This window comes from Nerophis lumbriciformis, linkage group LG01, assembly GCF_033978685.3.
Source record: "Nerophis lumbriciformis linkage group LG01, RoL_Nlum_v2.1, whole genome shotgun sequence".
NCBI lineage: Eukaryota > Metazoa > Chordata > Actinopteri > Syngnathiformes > Syngnathidae > Nerophis > Nerophis lumbriciformis.
Genome location: NC_084548.2, coordinates 44,232,501 through 44,250,000, shown reverse-complemented (window position 1 = coordinate 44,250,000; position 17,500 = coordinate 44,232,501). Strand labels below are relative to the sequence as shown.

Here is a 17,500-nt window from a genome sequence, read left to right as displayed (position 1 = left end):
ACATTTTTTAAACCTTTTTACCCACATTTTCACTAACTTTTGGACAAATTATGGGGTATTCAAACTTTGAACTATACTTACAGTATTGTAAATGTAATTACCTCTGCCAAGAGGATATTTATTTGCCAGGGCTTGTCTGTCAATGTGCAACACAACTCAAAAAGTTGTGGGAGGATTTTGATTAAACTTTCAGGAAATGTTGAATAAGGGCTTGGATTTTATGATCTGAATGATATCAGTTACCTTGCGTTAACGTTTGAGAAAGTGGATGACTGACAAGACTGTTCACTCCCATTTACTTTCAAAAGTGAACCCTTTGCAGCCTGTTTGAAAGCGATAGAGGAACAAAACAAACACGCACGGACCGACATGGCGATTTAATTTATCCTTCGATTAGTCCATTTTTTGCAAAATAGCTTTAAAAGTCGTGGGCGGATTTTGATTTAACTTTTAGGAAATGTCAGAAATGTGATACGGCACAGATGATTAGGTTTGAGGGTTGATCCGGGTCACCATCTGGATTGCCATTTTTTAAAAGATGGTTTACTATTGGGAGATAAGGCCTGGCAGAGGTTTGCACTTTCAGGGTGATTTTCTAGTTTTTATACATTTGGTAATCATTTCTTTGTGAATAATCACCCATTTACCTCCTAAACACTGAAATATTTCTCAAAGGTGGAGTCCTTTGTGTGTCGGATGTGTGGTCGCGGAGATGATGATGACAAACTCTTGCTGTGCGATGGTTGTGATGACAACTACCACACATACTGTCTCCTGCCCCCACTCACTGATCCCCCCAAAGGCAATTGGCGATGCCCAAAGTGTGTTGCAGAAGTAAGCTACGGCTTTAAAAGTGATGCTTTTCTGTCTATAAAACATCTTATGTATAAAGTTTGCCCGAACATGCCACACTCATTGCTGACGGATTTCCTTATTTGCAGGAGTGTAAAAAGCCTTCAGAAGCATTTGGATTTGAGCAAGCAACTCGAGAGTACAGTTTACAGAGTTTTGGGGAGATGGCTGATTCATATAAAGCAGATTACTTCAACATGCCTGTCCATGTAAGCGCACTTGCAATCCACTGTGAAGCACAGCTCTGCTGAATGAACATGATAGACATCTATTCCTCGTTCTCTGTGTAGATGGTTCCCACTGAACTTGTGGAGAGGGAGTTCTGGAGGTTAGTAGGCAGCATAGAAGAGGACGTGACTGTTGAGTATGGAGCTGACATCCACTCCAAAGAGTTTGGCAGCGGCTTCCCAATGAATACCGGCAAGAGGACACTGACAAAGGAAGAAGAGGTTTGCCTATTTGTGTTGGTGACATGCTCTCTACAGAGCACCCAAAATGGACACATTGCACACATTCAAATGCAAATTACTAAAGGTCTTGTAGTCTAGTAATATTAATCACAGTACACTTGCTGAGTGAGAGCGTACACACGGCAAAAGTCCCCTCTTTAGCATGATTGGAAGAGGTGATCTAAGGCTCCTGGACCATTCCTTTTGCACGCACACATGTAGCATTGTGGAATCAAAGAATAACTGTATTGCGATCGTTCACAGCACATTATTTAATGATTACCTGCACAATTCATATTATAAATAAAATACAAAGACTCAATGATTCAAAAGTGAAACCTAGACCATGCTCATTCACCTGGGACATTTATATATGTATAAAGGCGTGGCAATTAATGTTCTCCTCTGCAAGTACTTAACAGCAGCAAACTTGTAATACATACAATGGGGGAAAGTAGTTTAAATATTAGGATAAATTGTAGTTTTACAGCAGAATAGGATACATCATTTAATCACTGATTGTCCACTTACTAGTTATTAATGACAGCGGCCAACCTTATGCAAAATAATCAGAATGACTCCAACTAAGTCTGTAAATATTTCACAAACTAAGAGAAATTGCAACAAAACAGCGGAATAGATCGGACAAGCAAACTGGCCATGTGTCAGTGGGGGCCAGGAGTGGAAGGGAGAATGAATGGCATAATGTTAGTACACCCTTAGAATACCATTTTAAGCATAGGAAATTATATTAAATGCTGTTAAAGAATAACTAGAGATTTAACTACTGTAGTATTTATATTTTTTGTTCTCACAAGGCTGTATGAAAATAATCCCCAAACACAACTTGAAGTCAACCTGTTTAATTGTTAATATGTCTACCTGGTATGTCTTTTATTTTTCAGGTAAAATATGTAGTCTGTCTATTTGGTATCTGTTTCCATGAAAGTTTAAAGAATAAGTGTACGGGCATACAACCCCAAAGATGTTTAAAACTAACTTCAGCAAAAAAATGTTTTCAAGAGTGAGGAAAGAAAAATATGCACGCAGTAAACAACAATTCTTAGGGCGTTTAATCGATCGCAACTGGACTGTTCAATTTGTCTTAGATTAGATATTTCGCCTCTCATCCAAGTCTGTTTCATCAGATTAGATTGGCCAAATCTAGTCCAATCTAAGTCTAAGACTAGATCTAACTAAGTTTATGAGTATGAACTAATGAAGCCGACTTGGATGGGAGGCGAAATATCTTCTAAGACAAACTGAACAGTCCAATTGCGATCGGTTTAAATGCCCTGAGAATACAATGACTTGGATGAATGAGAACATCTATAGACCGTAAACAACAATGTTAAAGTACCAGAAGAGTGGAAAAAACAAGTTGACTTTATATGCTTAATTATTTCATTGTATCCATTAAACAATATCTAATTATATTTACAACCCGAATAGTATGTGAACATACTGTCTAAACATTGCAAAATGCCACAAAATCAGCCAGCCATTTTGAATATTCTGCTCCGAATACCTTCAGCTATTTCCGGAGATTGATGTCACTGTTGTAACGCTTCTGTACTCAGACCAAGTTATCAGACCAGTCATACTGGAAATATGCAAAAATTAGACACGTAGAAAGAAATGTGCTGTCTATCATTCACAATCCCTAAGACATGTACACATTTGTTTTTTATGCATTCTAAGTCGTAAATAAAAAGTCAGCTAACAATGGAGTCAATGGGGGCTCCCTATTTCGCCACAAAACTCTAAATAACCACCCAAAACCCGCAAACAATCTATTTATATTTCCTAGACTGAATAATAACCAATTATTAGAAATGTTATCATAAGCGCTAAGAGAATTTTAGCAAAACCAAAAGCTAACTATACTTTATGCTGCACTTTATTGTAATTATTAAATGAAACTGAGATGGCAGTAATGCAACATATATGAATGCAAATTGCCGTAAAACTGTAAAGAAAAAGAAGCTTATGCAACACTGCAGCATTGATGTCTTGTTTGCTGCTGTTCTGCTCCTCATCATCGTGTCTCTATTTGTCAAAGTTATTTTATTATAAACTATGCCTCTGATCTGGATAATAGGAAGATTTAGCCTGGAATCTAGAAGTTTTTCATCTGTGACATTCAGTTACTACCTGAAGATGGTGACAATCACACCAACAGAAGACAGTGTCAGATTCAGCAGCAACTTTTTTTAAACCTTAAGTGTGGATTAAAATGATTTATTAATCTATAAACGGGGAGATATGGCCATCTTATCAGTTGTCATCCCAGTGAGAGCATACATTTTACAGTAAGCTATCATTTTATTATGTTTGTAGTTTGTATTTCTTGTTTAGCACTTAGCAATACTGCTACGTGATGCTTAGTGTTTCTCTAAAGTTGGATCCGTTTAGCAGAGCTTCTAAAACTTGTAGCTCACCCTCCTTACATTCAGGATCATAAATATAAGGTTCTGGACAATCATTTGTCTCAAAGTACCGGTAATAGTTGTTGGCTCTCACAAAGTCTGCATGATTTGCATTGTTGTTGGTAGGGAAGAGATCTGTGTTCTGTCGCATGACTGGAAAGCAAATTATCTTTCAAAATGGCTCGGTAATCTCTGTGAGATTGACAGTATTTTGATCATATTTACGGTATTTATTTGCAAACTTTGGGGGTCTTTAGGTGTCATACATCAGATATATATGATAGCTTTAATATAGAGGCAACTTGTTTTCCCACTCTCCTGGTACTTTAAGTCAAGACAATAACCGATGGTGTTGTGTATACAATTAATGACATTCAACTTGTGCACCTCCATAGGAATACGCCCGCAGTGGCTGGAACTTGAATGTGATGCCTGTGCTGGAGCAGTCTCTTCTGTGCCACATTAATGGCGATATCTCCGGCATGAAGGTGCCCTGGCTGTATGTCGGCATGGTCTTTTCAGCTTTCTGCTGGCACATTGAGGATCATTGGAGTTACTCCATCAACTACCTGCACTGGTACAGCATGAGCTTTATTTCTTTTTAATAATTCTGAATGTTTTATATTAAAATGGGCATAGCATTAAGAAACGCTTACTGATCATTTTTAGGGGCGAACCCAAGACCTGGTATGGGGTTCCATCCGTGGCTGCTGAGCGACTTGAGGAGGTGATGAAAAAACTGACTCCAGAGTTGTTTGAGTTCCAGCCAGACCTCTTGCACCAGTTAGTCACCATCATGAATCCCAACATTCTCATGGCTCACGGTGTACCGGTATGTCTCTTAGCAACACAAAGGCTTGCAGCATAAATGTTTGATCAAAGTTTATACATTTGTGATTTATTTGTATAGGTTGTACGTACGAACCAATGTGCTGGTGAGTTTGTCATCACCTTCCCTCGAGCCTACCACAGTGGCTTCAATCAAGGATATAACTTTGCAGAAGCAGTCAACTTCTGTACTGCAGATTGGGTTAGTGTCCAAATGATGTCTGATACTCTTTTTATACAAGTGAGACTACACAATGAAGACGACCAGCTGTTTTTGGTCTCGTTGCAGTTGCCTGCTGGTCGTTCTTGCATCGAGCACTATCGACGTCTGCGAAGGTATTGTGTTTTCTCCCACGAGGAGCTCACCTGTAAAATGGCAGCCTGTCCCGAGAAACTGGACCTCAATCTCGCTGCAGCGACACACCGGGAGATGTTTATTATTGTTCAAGAGGAGAGAAAGCTGCGAAAAGCTCTCATGGAAAGGGTGGGAGACATTTTCTTTACTGTGTTTTTTGTGTGTGTCTGGTTGGCATAGGATAATCAATAATGCTCTAAAATGTGCTGTGCAAGCAGGGCATCACTGAAGCTGAGCGCGAGGCATTTGAGCTGTTACCAGATGACGAGCGACAGTGTGATAAATGTAAGACCACATGTTTCCTCTCAGCACTGGCCTGCTCAAACTGCCCAGAGCGTCTGGTGTGTCTGTATCATACTCAGGACTTGTGCAACTGCTCCACTGACAAACTCTACCTCAGGTAATCAATCACCTCTTGAACTGGCGTTTATATACTGTGATCAAGATTTGCCTCCTGACATTTTGGACATTTGCCAGTAGAAATGAAACACCCTATGCTGTCTGATATATAATTATGTTTATTGGCTGCCAGAAAAACTGGGCTTGCAACATTAAACATTTCGTGTTATCGTTTTACAGGTACAGATATACCTTGGATGAGTTGTTGGCCATGTTACACAGATTAAAGGTTCGCTCAGAGTCCTTTGATTCATGGGCCAACAGAGTAAAAGAGGCTCTTGAGCAAGAAGAGGGTAACAAGATAGGTAAAAAAGGCACAGAACTTCATATCTGATTTCCAAAGTAACGGTAGAATTCCAATGGAATTAATTGGTATTTAAATTCCAGGAATTGATTACTTGGAGATGCTAAAGAATGAAGCAGCAGAAAAGAAGTTTCCTGAAAATGAACTTCTACGAAAACTCAACAGAATTCTCAAAGACATAAAGTACAGCCAGCAGAAGAGCACTGAACTCCTCACTAATTCAAAAACCAGGTAAGATGGACAAAACCATAACCTTTCCATAACGCTATTTGGCCATATCAGAACATTCACATATTGTTGTCTTTTAGTGACTCTAAAATGACTTTGGCGGAACTGAAAATATTGATAGACATGATGCAAAACCTGCCTTGTGTAATGAGTCAGCTAGAGGAAGTGCAGGTGAGGATCATATCCTGTCACACTAATAAAAGAAGAATAAAGTATGTTGCCTCTGCAATCAGCTACATTTTTTCCTTCCTGTCTTTAAGGCGGTTTTGCAGTCGGTCAGTGATTACCAGAGCCGAGCTAAGGAGCTGATCAACGAGCGTGACTGGAGGAGGGCTTCTCCACCTACAGAGCAGTTGCAGACATTATTGGAGCAAGGAAATGCGATGCCTGTTGTGGTGCCAGAGTGTCGTCTACTCCAGGGCATTCAGGAGCAGGGGCACTGGCTGGCAGAGGTCAGGCGCACCTTAGGCACAGAAGAAGGCGAGAGGCAGGAGGTAACATTAGCAGTGTTGAGAGATCTATTGGAAGCAGGCTGCAGCATGCCTCTGAGTGCGTCTGTGGAGACTGCCACGGCAGAGCTACAGGAGCTGTTAACAATTGCAGAACGCTGGGAAGAGAAAGCACAGATCTGTCTTGAACAAAGGTACAACGCAAACTCAAATGGACAGGCACTGTCATCCTGTTACAACTGGTTAGCCTTGTTCTAAAGTTATTTCTCTCCTAGACAAAAACACCCTCTCTCAACCCTGGAGGCAATTGTAAATGAAGCCCAGCTCATTCCAGTCAAGCTTCCCAACATTCAATCTTTACAGGGCTGTCTGAGCCGGGCACGCTCTTGGGTAACAGACCTTGAGGAAATCCAGGTAAAAACATACCTCAGTTGTCTCTGGTTGGCTGGTGTGGTAAATCGTAAATACATTATACTTGTATAGCGCTTTTCTACTTTCAACGTACTCAAAGCGCTTTGACACTACAGTTCGCAAACCAAAAAGTTCATAGAGTAAAGCAGAGTTCCCCATGAGAATCAATGTAATAATAATAATAGTGGTGGAAGAAATAATCGATTCGCTGATACATCACAATAAAACGTGGGAAATTAATGAATCAATGGATACATGTCCAAACATCGACGGTTCTGAAATACAGAATTAATGCTAATGTTCTCTAAACATTAGTTCAAGAGAGATATATAAGCTAACGTTCTTTTAATGTTGTGTTAGCTGGGTTAGTGCAAATACACGGAGGAGAAAGGACATGAGGACAAGCTATGCTAGCCGTGATTTGAATGTGAAGTAGTGAAACCAAAAAATGAATGCTTTGCACACTTCAACAGAAGTCTAATGGGAACCATGTTGCAGCAAAAAGTAACCAGCTCAGAAGAGAACATTAGACACTAGAGACAATAATATCCACACAGTACAGCAACACGTATGTCAGCCATAGATGGTGGAGCAGCTGGCTACGGCTTCTCGCCAATGGCTTTGATGGGGAGGTGGGACTTCCAGGACGAGGATGGGAAGTGACGTGTTGTCTGGGTAAAGGTTGTGTGGGTGTCCTGAGTTATAATGATTATATGACCGAAATAAACATCATTCATTCATTCATAAGCGAGACAAGGAGATTGAGATTGTTGTAGTGGTCTGCTGCATTTTGTGAGAAAAAGAGAGACACTGGGACTCTGAGCCTTCATATGTTGGAATCTTATAATATGATGTAGCAGATAGACGACACAAGTCTAAAGGGGAACTACACTTTTTTTTTAAAGTATTTTGCCTATCGTTCACAGTCACTATGAAAGACATGACGACGGATGGTGACAACGGATGGATTTTTTTTAATGCATTCTAAATATAAAATAAATAAATGAGGGTCTTTAAATTGACCTGCTGCTATACTCTGTCTCAAAGTGTTAACATGTGCTCAATGTTTCCTTACCATTATTGCTATGTTGTCTATTACCATTATTGCTATGTTGTCTATTACCATTATTGCTATGTTGTCTATTACCATTGTTGGTATATTTATTATTCCTACATTGTTGATACAAATTATTGTTACAGTGTAATAATTATTGTTACCTGTGGTAATACCACTATTATACAACATCTGTATTATAATCCTTGAACAAAGTAAGAGTGAAACTCATGTGAATTATCACTGAATGGAGAACTGGGGGTGGGATTAAATACATTTTCTTCCCACTCCCTTTCAGGCCAAACTGGACAATCATGCATTACATACTATACATTACCTTTTGCACTATATTAATTTATATTATTATGTGTTGTCAACTTTGTACTTTTTTATGTCATTGCCTGAAATAAATAAATAAATAAATGAAAAAAAAAATATATATATTATGTTTGATCAAAAGTCAGCTTACAAAGGAGCCTATGAGAGCCGTTCAATTCTGCCTATAAAGCCCCTAAAAACATGCAAACACCTCCAATAAGGTTTTATATGCATGATGTAAGTATATATTTAATGTAGTAACTGGCACATTTATAATAACATTTAATATTTACGTATTATGTTAATTTTAAGCATATGCGGCACAGTCATTTCAATCACTACGTTTGCCTTTTTTTTTTCTTCATCACTGATTTCTCCTCACTGCAGACTTTAAGAGCTAACAAACACAATCAAATATCACTTACTGTATAAGGTCTGCTGTCATTAGGATGCCGACAGCTCGGCTGTTCATGTATTCCCATTTAGATGAAAAATATTTTCGATGAAAAACGTTCGCATGTGTATACTTGTGTATATGTATACACGTGTATATATGTTAAGGTTTATGGCAAAAATAGTCATCACAAAAATAACAATCACATTTATTTTTGATTGACACAATTATTCGTAAATTGGAAAATGAGTATTTATTGTACCACCAAAAGTCAACTTTAAATATAGTTTAAAAATAACCTGAATATAAATTAGTAACGAATAAAAACAAGTACAATAATAGCAATAACAATTCATTTTAAGTAACAGTAGCAATATAAAAAACAATTAAATTAAGTTTTTTCAGTTGGTTTTTAATTCAGCATTTTACCTTTTACATTTATATTTATGTATATGTGTGTGTGTGTGTGTATATATATATATATATATATATATATATATATATATATATATATATATATATATAACATTTTATAAGTGCTTTAAGTACATTATGCTTTTGTTAGGTACTTTTAAAAAACCTTTATTTTGTTAGCGCAGTCAGACCGGATGTGGTGCACCACGCTATTATTGTGAAGTGTGCTGTACTGTTCTTCTCAGTTTGAGGAGTAAAGAAGTGACTTGAGGCTGTTAAAAAATAAAAATCAAGCGAGCCTCTCAAGTTGCGACCACTGTTTATAATTAATTTAACATCGATGATGTTTTATTTATTTTATTAATCTCAATGTTAGATTATTTTTATGCATGCAATGTACAGTGCTACATTTTTGTTTACAGAAGTATTTTATTCAAGACAGAAGTATTGCCTCCCAGAGGAAGCTCCTAATTTAGTTCTTTGAAAATTATTAAATAAAAAGTACAATTTGTAGGTGGTCTAAAAAGAACAGTGTAAGATGCAGTCTATGCAGTGCCATTTCAAACTACTAGTTGTTGATGATATAAAAGAAAAAGTTGTTGTGAATTATCACTGTTATTTGTATGTACCGTATTTTTCGGAGTATAAGTCGCACCGGCCGAAAATGCATAATAAAGAAGGAAAAAAACATATATAAGTTGCACTGGAGTATAAGTCGCATTTTTGGGGGGAATTTTTTTTGATAAAACCCAACACCAAGAATAGACATTTGAAAGGCAATTTAAAATAAATAAAGAATAGTGAACAACAGACTGAATAAGTGTACTTTATATGACGCATAAATAACCAACTGAGAACGTGCCTGGTATGTTAATGTAACATATTATGGTAAGAGTCATTCAAATAACTATAACATGTAGAACATGCTATACGTTTACCAAACGATCTGTCACTCTTAATCGCTAAATCCGATGAAATCTTATACGTCTAGTCTCTTACGTGAATGAGCTAAATAGTATCATTTGATATTTTACGGTAATGTGTTAATAATTTCACACATAAGTCGCTCCTGAGTAGAAGTCGCACCCCCGGTCAAACTATGAAAAAAAACTGCGACTTATAGTCCGAAAAATACGGTATTAGTTTCTTTAAAAAAGTAGGGAAAACGGAAAAAAATTAGAAATCTAATTTTCTGTGAAAAAATTGTACTTCTCGGCCATATCGCACAGGGCTGCTGAAAGACATTTTGACAGTCACCGGGGGACTGAGGATCAAACCCACAACCATCTGGTTGGGGGCCAACCACTCAACCACCTGAGCCATGTTGCGTCTAAATGTGTGTTTCATATTGTGTCACAATGAAAATAATTTTTACTTTTCTAGAATGGGGAGCATTACCCATGTCTGGATGACCTTGAGGGCTTAGTAGCTATTGGAAGGGACCTGCCTGTCTTCATGGAAGAGCTGCGACAACTGGAGTTGCAGGTAGCCAGCGCTCACTCCTGGCGGGACAAGGCCACTAAGACCTTCTTGAAGAAAAGCAGTCAGCACAGTCTACTCGAGGTACACTAACAGTCCTCTAAGTCATGCAAGCAATTGTGTTGTCACCTATGCAATACACAATAAATTGTAATCTAGGTATGGAAACAATGATGAAGGAGTCTAAAAAGTAAAATCTTACCTTGCAGGTGTTGTGTCCTTGTGCTAAAAGAAGACATGAGGAGAAAGAGACATTGGATGACCCATTAGATGACTGTGATACCAACACTCTGGGCCTCTCTGCTCAGGACCTTAGAGACCCCGCAGCGATTGTGAGTTTGCTTAGCATGTCATAATTGTAACACTGACCTCTGCTAAGGTGTTGTAATCTATTGTCTGCCTCTTGTTTCTAGGTGATGGCGTTCAAAGAAGGGGAGCACCGTGAAAAAGAGGCACTACTGAGGTTGCAGAAAGTCAACATGGGAAAGACTGGACTTAATGCAGTAGGTTACGAGGAGAAAGAAACTATGGACGACATGATGGAAACAAACTCTGAAAACTCTGTGAAAGAGAATGGTAACCACACTGGTAGCAACCCTGCTCAGTCAGTGTGTGTGTGCGGCACACAGCCTCGCACAACTCAGCTGCGCTGCCATCTTTGTATGGACTGGTTCCACTGTGGCTGCGTCCCCTTCCCCTCCCTGCTGCCCTCATCAGGACCTGCAAGTAACCTCCACTGCTGGTGGGACTGGGACTATCGCTTTTTGTGTCCGCGGTGCCAGCGGTCACGGCGACCTCGCCTGGAGACGATACTGGCTTTACTCGTAGCCTTGCAGAGGCTGCCCGTACGTCTGCCCGAAGGCGAGGCGCTGCAATGTCTCACAGAGAGAGCCATCACTTGGCAGGGGCGCGCCAAGGAAGCACTGGAGACCCCTGAACTGCTGAAGGCCGTTCAAGCTCTCCAAGAACTCAAAGACACTCTTCCTTCTGAGGAAGGTGTGCAAAAGGAGCCAGAAGCAAGTTCAGTGATTGTTTTGTCTGACTCGGAAGGAGGGGAAGGAGAGGATGGAATCATCGATCTGACCGAAGAGTCACCTAAAAAGAAAGCCAAGGAAACCAATGGCACTCAGGTAATGAAGGTGAACATTTAGTAAAAAGCATCCAGAAATTCCAACCTAAAATGGAATGTAAAGTTTAATAAATACGAAAAGAAAATAACACCATGAATTGTTTTAATGAAAAATGACTTCTATCAGTCTGATGTGATGGTTGTCTGTCAACAGGATGCTTGTGAAAATGGAATCAACAAGAACTCAAGTGTCTCTGGTATGTTGACATGTTACATCTGTTCAACCGCCTGGAAGCTGAGGCTGACCAGCCCTGAATGTCTTCTCTGTAATCTCAGGAGTGGGCGATCTGTTGCCCCTGCTCCCTCAGCTCAAAGGTCAGGTGGTGCAGCTTTCCTCTGCTACAAAAGAGCACCTGGAGGAACTGCAACTGGAAGGCGACCTGCTTGAAGTTTCTTTGGACCAAATGCACATCATCAGCAGAGTTCTACAAGCTGCCTCCGATCCACCCATTGCCACACTGCACACACTCATCCAGGTCATCTTATACATCAGATTTGGTCGTGTAATATTGCCCCTCTGCAAGAAGTTCAGTGTGTTACAGCCACACAAGCCGCCTCTTGACTAACCATATTGTCCTTTGTGCCGCTTTTAGATTAAACTTGAAGAGCAGAGGCTAAGTAGTCGAGGACGTCCCAAAGACTCCAAGAGGAAACGAAAGAGCCACCGAGGAGGAAGCGGGGAGGAGAATGGAACATTGTCACTGGATGCATCAGACTCCAAAAAATCGTGCCCCCTACCCCTCAGCCCCTCCCCCCACCTACCTGTCCAGGTTAATACAGCAGTACAGTTATGATGTATCATACTGAAGTTGTATACATGCTCGAAATTAACTTTAACCAGTAACCAATCTTATTTTGCTTTATTTGTTGCCCGTTTCATACATTTCAATTGAGACACTGAAAAGAGATTTCAATTTTAATTTTTCAGGTTCTGTGATGGTGGATGCTGGATCTATCAAAGCCTATGAGGGGGTAGAGATTCCCGTCTTTAGTGTCTCACCTTTCCACTGCATCCCTCCATCATGCAGACTGTATAGCGTAAAGACTCTTCCACACTCCACAATTTGACTTTGTATTTTTTGTCATATTGTGGCAAAATTCCACTCCACTTTCCCTGGACCTCGCTCACCTTTCACCTATAAAGACTGTGTTGGATCATGTGGGACTCTTGTGATAGCAGTGTGTTTGGTTTAGAATTGTCCCTGAGGTAAGTTGGTATGCTTTGTTACCCACCGTATTAAGTGAGCGAGCCACTTGAGCGCCGGCTGCTGCAGGTTCTTTTCTTTAGCTCATAAAGTTAAAGTTGGATAAGCTATTGGGTTTGTTTGGTTCTCTTGGGCCATTAATAGGACGCTGATGTGAATTGGAACCATTGCAACTTGTATTTTTTTTAGCTGTATTGAATCTTTCTCAATTTTGTTCTAAGGCCACACAACAATATGAATAAACTGATGACATTTTGAAGAGTGTTTTAAACAGGCATTAAGGTTTTTGGTGCTACTTTCTCCAAATGGATATTTTTTCCCCCGCCAACTGGCACAGTCTTTCCTAGGTTCCAGTGCTGATGTCTCTTAATCTGCGTTCCACTTTTTTCCTCATCTGCAATATAGGAAAACTTTATTATTGCAGAGACACACTTGTCATGTTTGTGTATAAACGTTTTATTTTAATGTTGCCTTTATTTCTTTTCACTCTTGTTAGAAAAAAATAAAGGTTTAGAAAACACACACTTTCCTTCATGAAGTCACATCAAAGTCATCAATGAGACTAAAATGCATTATAAAAACAAGAACCACACCATGAACATTGTTTAATGAAGAAAAGGGTTTGATAATGGTAAAATGATACACACTGGACAACACTACAGTTAACCACGTTTTGGTCATCTACACTAATATAAACACAGTATGCCAAAGCTGTTGGTCTGAAAGTACATGTAAAAGGCAGCCTCTTTATCCAACATGCATGTAAAAAATGTGCTCACGTGGAAGGTCAAGAGTTGTTTTTTTGATTCAAATGCTTGAGATGGAGAACTGACTTAGGTTCAAGCCAAAAATCAGTTGTTTTTCCCCAAAAAACTTATAGTAAGTGAACAGGATGTTTTGGATAGTCAAACGATGGCTTGAAACCTTTAAAGAAATGTTATTTAATCCTCTATCAAGAATGTTTGTATGCTGCTGTGCTTGGTATAGTTCACACACTACCTTAGGTGGGTTTAAAAATCATCCAAAATATATCTTCTGTTAAAACAGTATTGCTGGTAAAACAAAATTGTTGTACAAATTCAATTCTAATTTAGTTTTTTTTTTGTTGTGCTTTCATTTCCTTGTTGGTCCTCATTTCCAAAGTAGGGGTGATTTATGCTTACACTACTAATCAATCACCAGATGGCGCTGTTTCTTATTTAACGCCAGAAAGCAGTGGCAGTGATTTTTCTGCGTTGCCACACCCTCTATCTGAACCTTTTCATTCAGCTCCATTTTATCTTGACTTATCTGTTGGGGTTTTTAGCATTCAACTTGGTTTTCTTCTTGTGCTATTTAGTTTAGAGTCACATGGAGCTGGTGCAAAGATCTAAAAAGGCTAATGAAATACTTGTGCCTTGAAGCAGCCTTTTAAAATGTGAGTGTTCCAAATGAGTTTTCTCCAAGTGGAGTCCAGGCTGCTGCTTCCCTTTTCCTAGATGATTGAGTGGGTTAATTTCACAGCCAATTACAGAAACTACAAAATATGCAGTTTGACGTTTTAGTCGTAACTGTCACAATCTTCTCAGAAATGGAAAATGTCTGGTTTATTGTCACCAGGAGGTTATGACAGTGACAAAGTCACATTTTAGCACATTTATATATGTTTAAGGCTTTTGATCAGTGGCTCAAACGGCGTGTCTTTAAATGCTCCTGTTTCTTCTTTGCCAATACTAGATCTTGTCCCATGTGTCCTCCTAGGTTAGACCCAAGAGTTCAAGCATTGGAGTCTTGTCCTCAGACGGTGGTGACGGACAACAGTGGGTTATAAACTTGTGTGCCGTCAGCAGACCTGCTCCCGTGAGTCAGCAGTTCCTGGATTGTGATCCAGTTGTCCAGAATCCTGCGACTGCGTTTTTTGGTGCTCCTGCGATGGCACAGCTCCAGGATGGAGGTGGCTTCCTGTTGCTGCGTGGCCCCCTGCTGCCCGCCGGCGCCTCCCTGCTCCCGCTCCCTCATGAAGTCGAGGCGACTCTGCATCATCATCTCCCGGCGCCGCCGCTGTTCCCTGGCCTTCTGCAGCTGCTGCTTGCGCTCCTCTTTGCTCCAGTAGCGGCCCATCTTCATTTCGCTAACCGCGTCGTCGTCCGTGGTCATGCCGCTCCGCTCCTCCCTGATCTTCAAGGCCCGGGCCTTCAGCAGGCGGTCCCTTACTGGTCTTTTCGCCACGTAGCGGGAGCCGTCGCTGCGGATCTTCACCTTCCACTCCATGCGAGGTGACAAGGGAAGAGGCCCCACGTTTTTACAGGTGCTACCCAGACTCATGGGGCTGATGTCTCCTCCTCTGAGGTCCATGCCTTCTTCTGGTCCCCCGAGCTTCTCACAGTTGGAAGAAGACCTCAGCTGCATGCAGCTCAGGTAGCGCTGAGGCAGCTTTGTGTCGTGACGGCGGGACATGTAAGGACTGTTCTCTGCGCTGCGGCCCCCAGGCCTCGTTGTCTCGCTAGCTTTGGAGGTACGCCTCGTCCCGCCGTCTGAGCCCCTCCGAGCTCCTCCATCCTGGGACAAGGAGCTGTTGGAGCCTCTCTTGTGAGAGACCAAGGTTTGGTTGAGGTTGGCGTGGAGGCCATCCCCTCGTTCGCTTCGGGTCCCCCTCTCTTTCGGCCTGGAGGAACTGTACAGGAGTAGAGGTTCTCCTCCGTCCAGGCTGGGTGTGGATGGAGAAAGGTGCTGCTCGTTGACAAGCGGGGTGCTCCTGCAGCTTTCCCCGCCAGTGTTGTAGGCACTTGTGCTGTCCTTGTCAGAGCGCTCCCTCTCTGGCAGCTCGTTGATGTCCGACAGAGCGTGGTGACGAGACTCCTCCAAACGGGCGCTGCTATTGTCCTCCAGAGGCCAAGCTTTGAGGCAGCGCTCCCTCAGCTGCTGCATCTTCTGCGCCCTCAAGATGTTCCGACACTTGAACTCCAAGTGGCGCAGCTCCTCCTCCAGGAGCGCCATCTCCTGCTGAGTCAGGCTCTCGTTCCTGTTCTCGTCCAGAGAGACGATGCTGTTCTTTTCGAAGTAACACTTGATCTCCAGGAGTTCTTTGTACCTCTCGCACTCTTCCTCAGTCAGGCCGGGCATCATCATCCTCTCGCTCGGCTCCAGCTGATCCAGACCTAAGAGCGAGTCTGTGCTGAACTGGAGGTCCTGGGAGTACACCAACTTGCGCAGGCTTCCGGGTGTGTTGGTGGCGTTGGTGTTGGAGGCGCTGGTGTGGTCGTCTCCCAGAAGGTCATGTTCTGAAGACTCCTCGTAGCGAGTGCTTTCGTCTGTGCGGCCCACGCCACTGTCCAGCTCCTGGCTGTTGCTCAGCACTGTCTGCAGCAGATCAGGCGAATCTCTGTTGATGCAGCAATCATGGCCGCCACTAGCGCCACCGCCTGGGGGGGAGGCGGGGACAGAGGTGCTGTGGCCGCCAAGCAGATGGCTCGCATTGTCCAGCGGCTCCAGTTCTGCTTCGTGGAGGTCCGGCTGGTTGTCGTTCTGATGCATTTAGATGACGGACAAACAAAAGAAAATATTATTGACAAGAATTCACTTGGAATAAATGCCCTCCTTTAAATCAAATCTCATGTACAGTAATCTATTTATTTATATCTGCACCTTATTGCTATTTTATCCTGCATTACAACGAGCTAATGCAATGAAATTGTGTTCTTATCTGTACTGTAAAGTTCAAATTTGAATGACAATAGAATATAAGTTAAGTTAAAGTACCAATGATTGTCACACACACACTAGGTATGGTGAAATTAACCTCTGCATTTGACCCACCCCCTTGTTCACCCCCTGGGATGTGAGTGGAGCAGTGAGCAGCGGTGGTGGCCGCGCCCGGGAGTCATTTTTGGTGATTTAACCCCTAATTCCAACCCTTGATGCTGAGTGCCAAGCAGGGTCCCATTTTTATAGTCTTTGGTATGACTCGGCCGGGGATTGAACTCACGCCCTACCGATCAGGAAGTCTAAGTCTAATATACAGAGGGTACGGTTGTATTTTTGCCTCATTCCTGTGAGAATCCTGCATGTGACTGAAGCATTAAGAAGTGGGACAATCCAGGCTGCAGCGTGCTCAAACGAGCACCAGGTGAGCATCTGTGAGCAGATAATGCTGTGTCATCTCTTTGCCTTTTGGACTTTTTAGGTTTTCACAGGTCGGTAGTGCATTTTTCACTCACGCTGTAAGTAAGTCCATCCATCAACTTTCTACCGCTTGTCGCGGGGGGTGCTGGAACTAAACCAGACCCACTGTTAAACTGAGTACCCAAATGTGTGGTATCATCCAAAACTAATGTAAAGTATCAAACAACAGAAGAATAAGTGATTATTACATTTTAACAGAAGTGTAGATAGAACATGTTATAAGAGAAAGTAACCAGATATTAACAGTAAATTAACAAGTAGATCATTCATTTTCTACCACTTGTCCTTAATAATGCTGACAAAATATTAGAATGATAAATGACACAATATGTTACTGCATACGACGTATGTCCAGACTTGAATATCTGGAGAGATCTTATTTCTGAAAATGGCTGTGCACCGACGCTTCCCATCCAACCTGGGTGCTGCAAAGAGGAATGGGCAAAACTGCCCAAAAGTAGGTGTGCCAAGCTTGTGGTATCGTATTCAAAAAGACTTGAGGTGAATTAACAAAGTATTGAACAAAGTATCAGGCTGTGGCTGTGAATACTTACGCACATGTGAGTTCTTAGTTTTTTATTTTTAATAAATCTGCAAAAATTTAAAAAAATTCACATTGTCAATGTTTGTGTGTAGAATTTT

At 41.3% G+C, this 17,500-nt stretch overlaps 2 protein-coding genes across 4 annotated transcripts in view; one reads left to right on the top strand and one right to left on the bottom strand.

Moving 5' to 3' along the window:
• Window positions 1–12,974, top strand: part of kdm5c (lysine demethylase 5C) — a 50,176-nt gene extending 37,202 nt beyond the window's left edge. For all 3 annotated transcript variants that reach the window (XM_061983058.2, XM_061983068.2, XM_061983049.2), the window contains 20 exons: window positions 676–834; window positions 942–1,061; window positions 1,143–1,301; window positions 4,126–4,307; window positions 4,400–4,562; window positions 4,641–4,760; window positions 4,848–5,042; window positions 5,132–5,313; window positions 5,493–5,617; window positions 5,700–5,847; window positions 5,925–6,015; window positions 6,105–6,487; window positions 6,569–6,707; window positions 10,268–10,447; window positions 10,573–10,695; window positions 10,777–11,493; window positions 11,647–11,689; window positions 11,769–11,968; window positions 12,086–12,262; window positions 12,421–12,974. In XM_061983058.2, coding sequence (XP_061839042.1) covers window positions 676–834; window positions 942–1,061; window positions 1,143–1,301; window positions 4,126–4,307; window positions 4,400–4,562; window positions 4,641–4,760; window positions 4,848–5,042; window positions 5,132–5,313; window positions 5,493–5,617; window positions 5,700–5,847; window positions 5,925–6,015; window positions 6,105–6,487; window positions 6,569–6,707; window positions 10,268–10,447; window positions 10,573–10,695; window positions 10,777–11,493; window positions 11,647–11,689; window positions 11,769–11,968; window positions 12,086–12,262; window positions 12,421–12,429 — 3,615 coding nt within the window. In that variant the 3' untranslated portion in view covers window positions 12,430–12,974. The remainder of the gene's footprint in view (window positions 1–675; window positions 835–941; window positions 1,062–1,142; window positions 1,302–4,125; window positions 4,308–4,399; window positions 4,563–4,640; window positions 4,761–4,847; window positions 5,043–5,131; window positions 5,314–5,492; window positions 5,618–5,699; window positions 5,848–5,924; window positions 6,016–6,104; window positions 6,488–6,568; window positions 6,708–10,267; window positions 10,448–10,572; window positions 10,696–10,776; window positions 11,494–11,646; window positions 11,690–11,768; window positions 11,969–12,085; window positions 12,263–12,420) is intronic.
• Window positions 12,975–13,165: 191 nt separating this feature from the next.
• Window positions 13,166–17,500, bottom strand: part of LOC133621174 (PDZ domain-containing protein 4-like) — a 40,913-nt gene continuing 36,578 nt past the window's right edge. Inside the window, exon 7 of the mRNA XM_061983122.2 lies at window positions 13,166–16,201. Within this exon, the coding sequence (XP_061839106.1) occupies window positions 14,474–16,201 (1,728 nt within the window). The 3' untranslated portion in view covers window positions 13,166–14,473. The remainder of the gene's footprint in view (window positions 16,202–17,500) is intronic.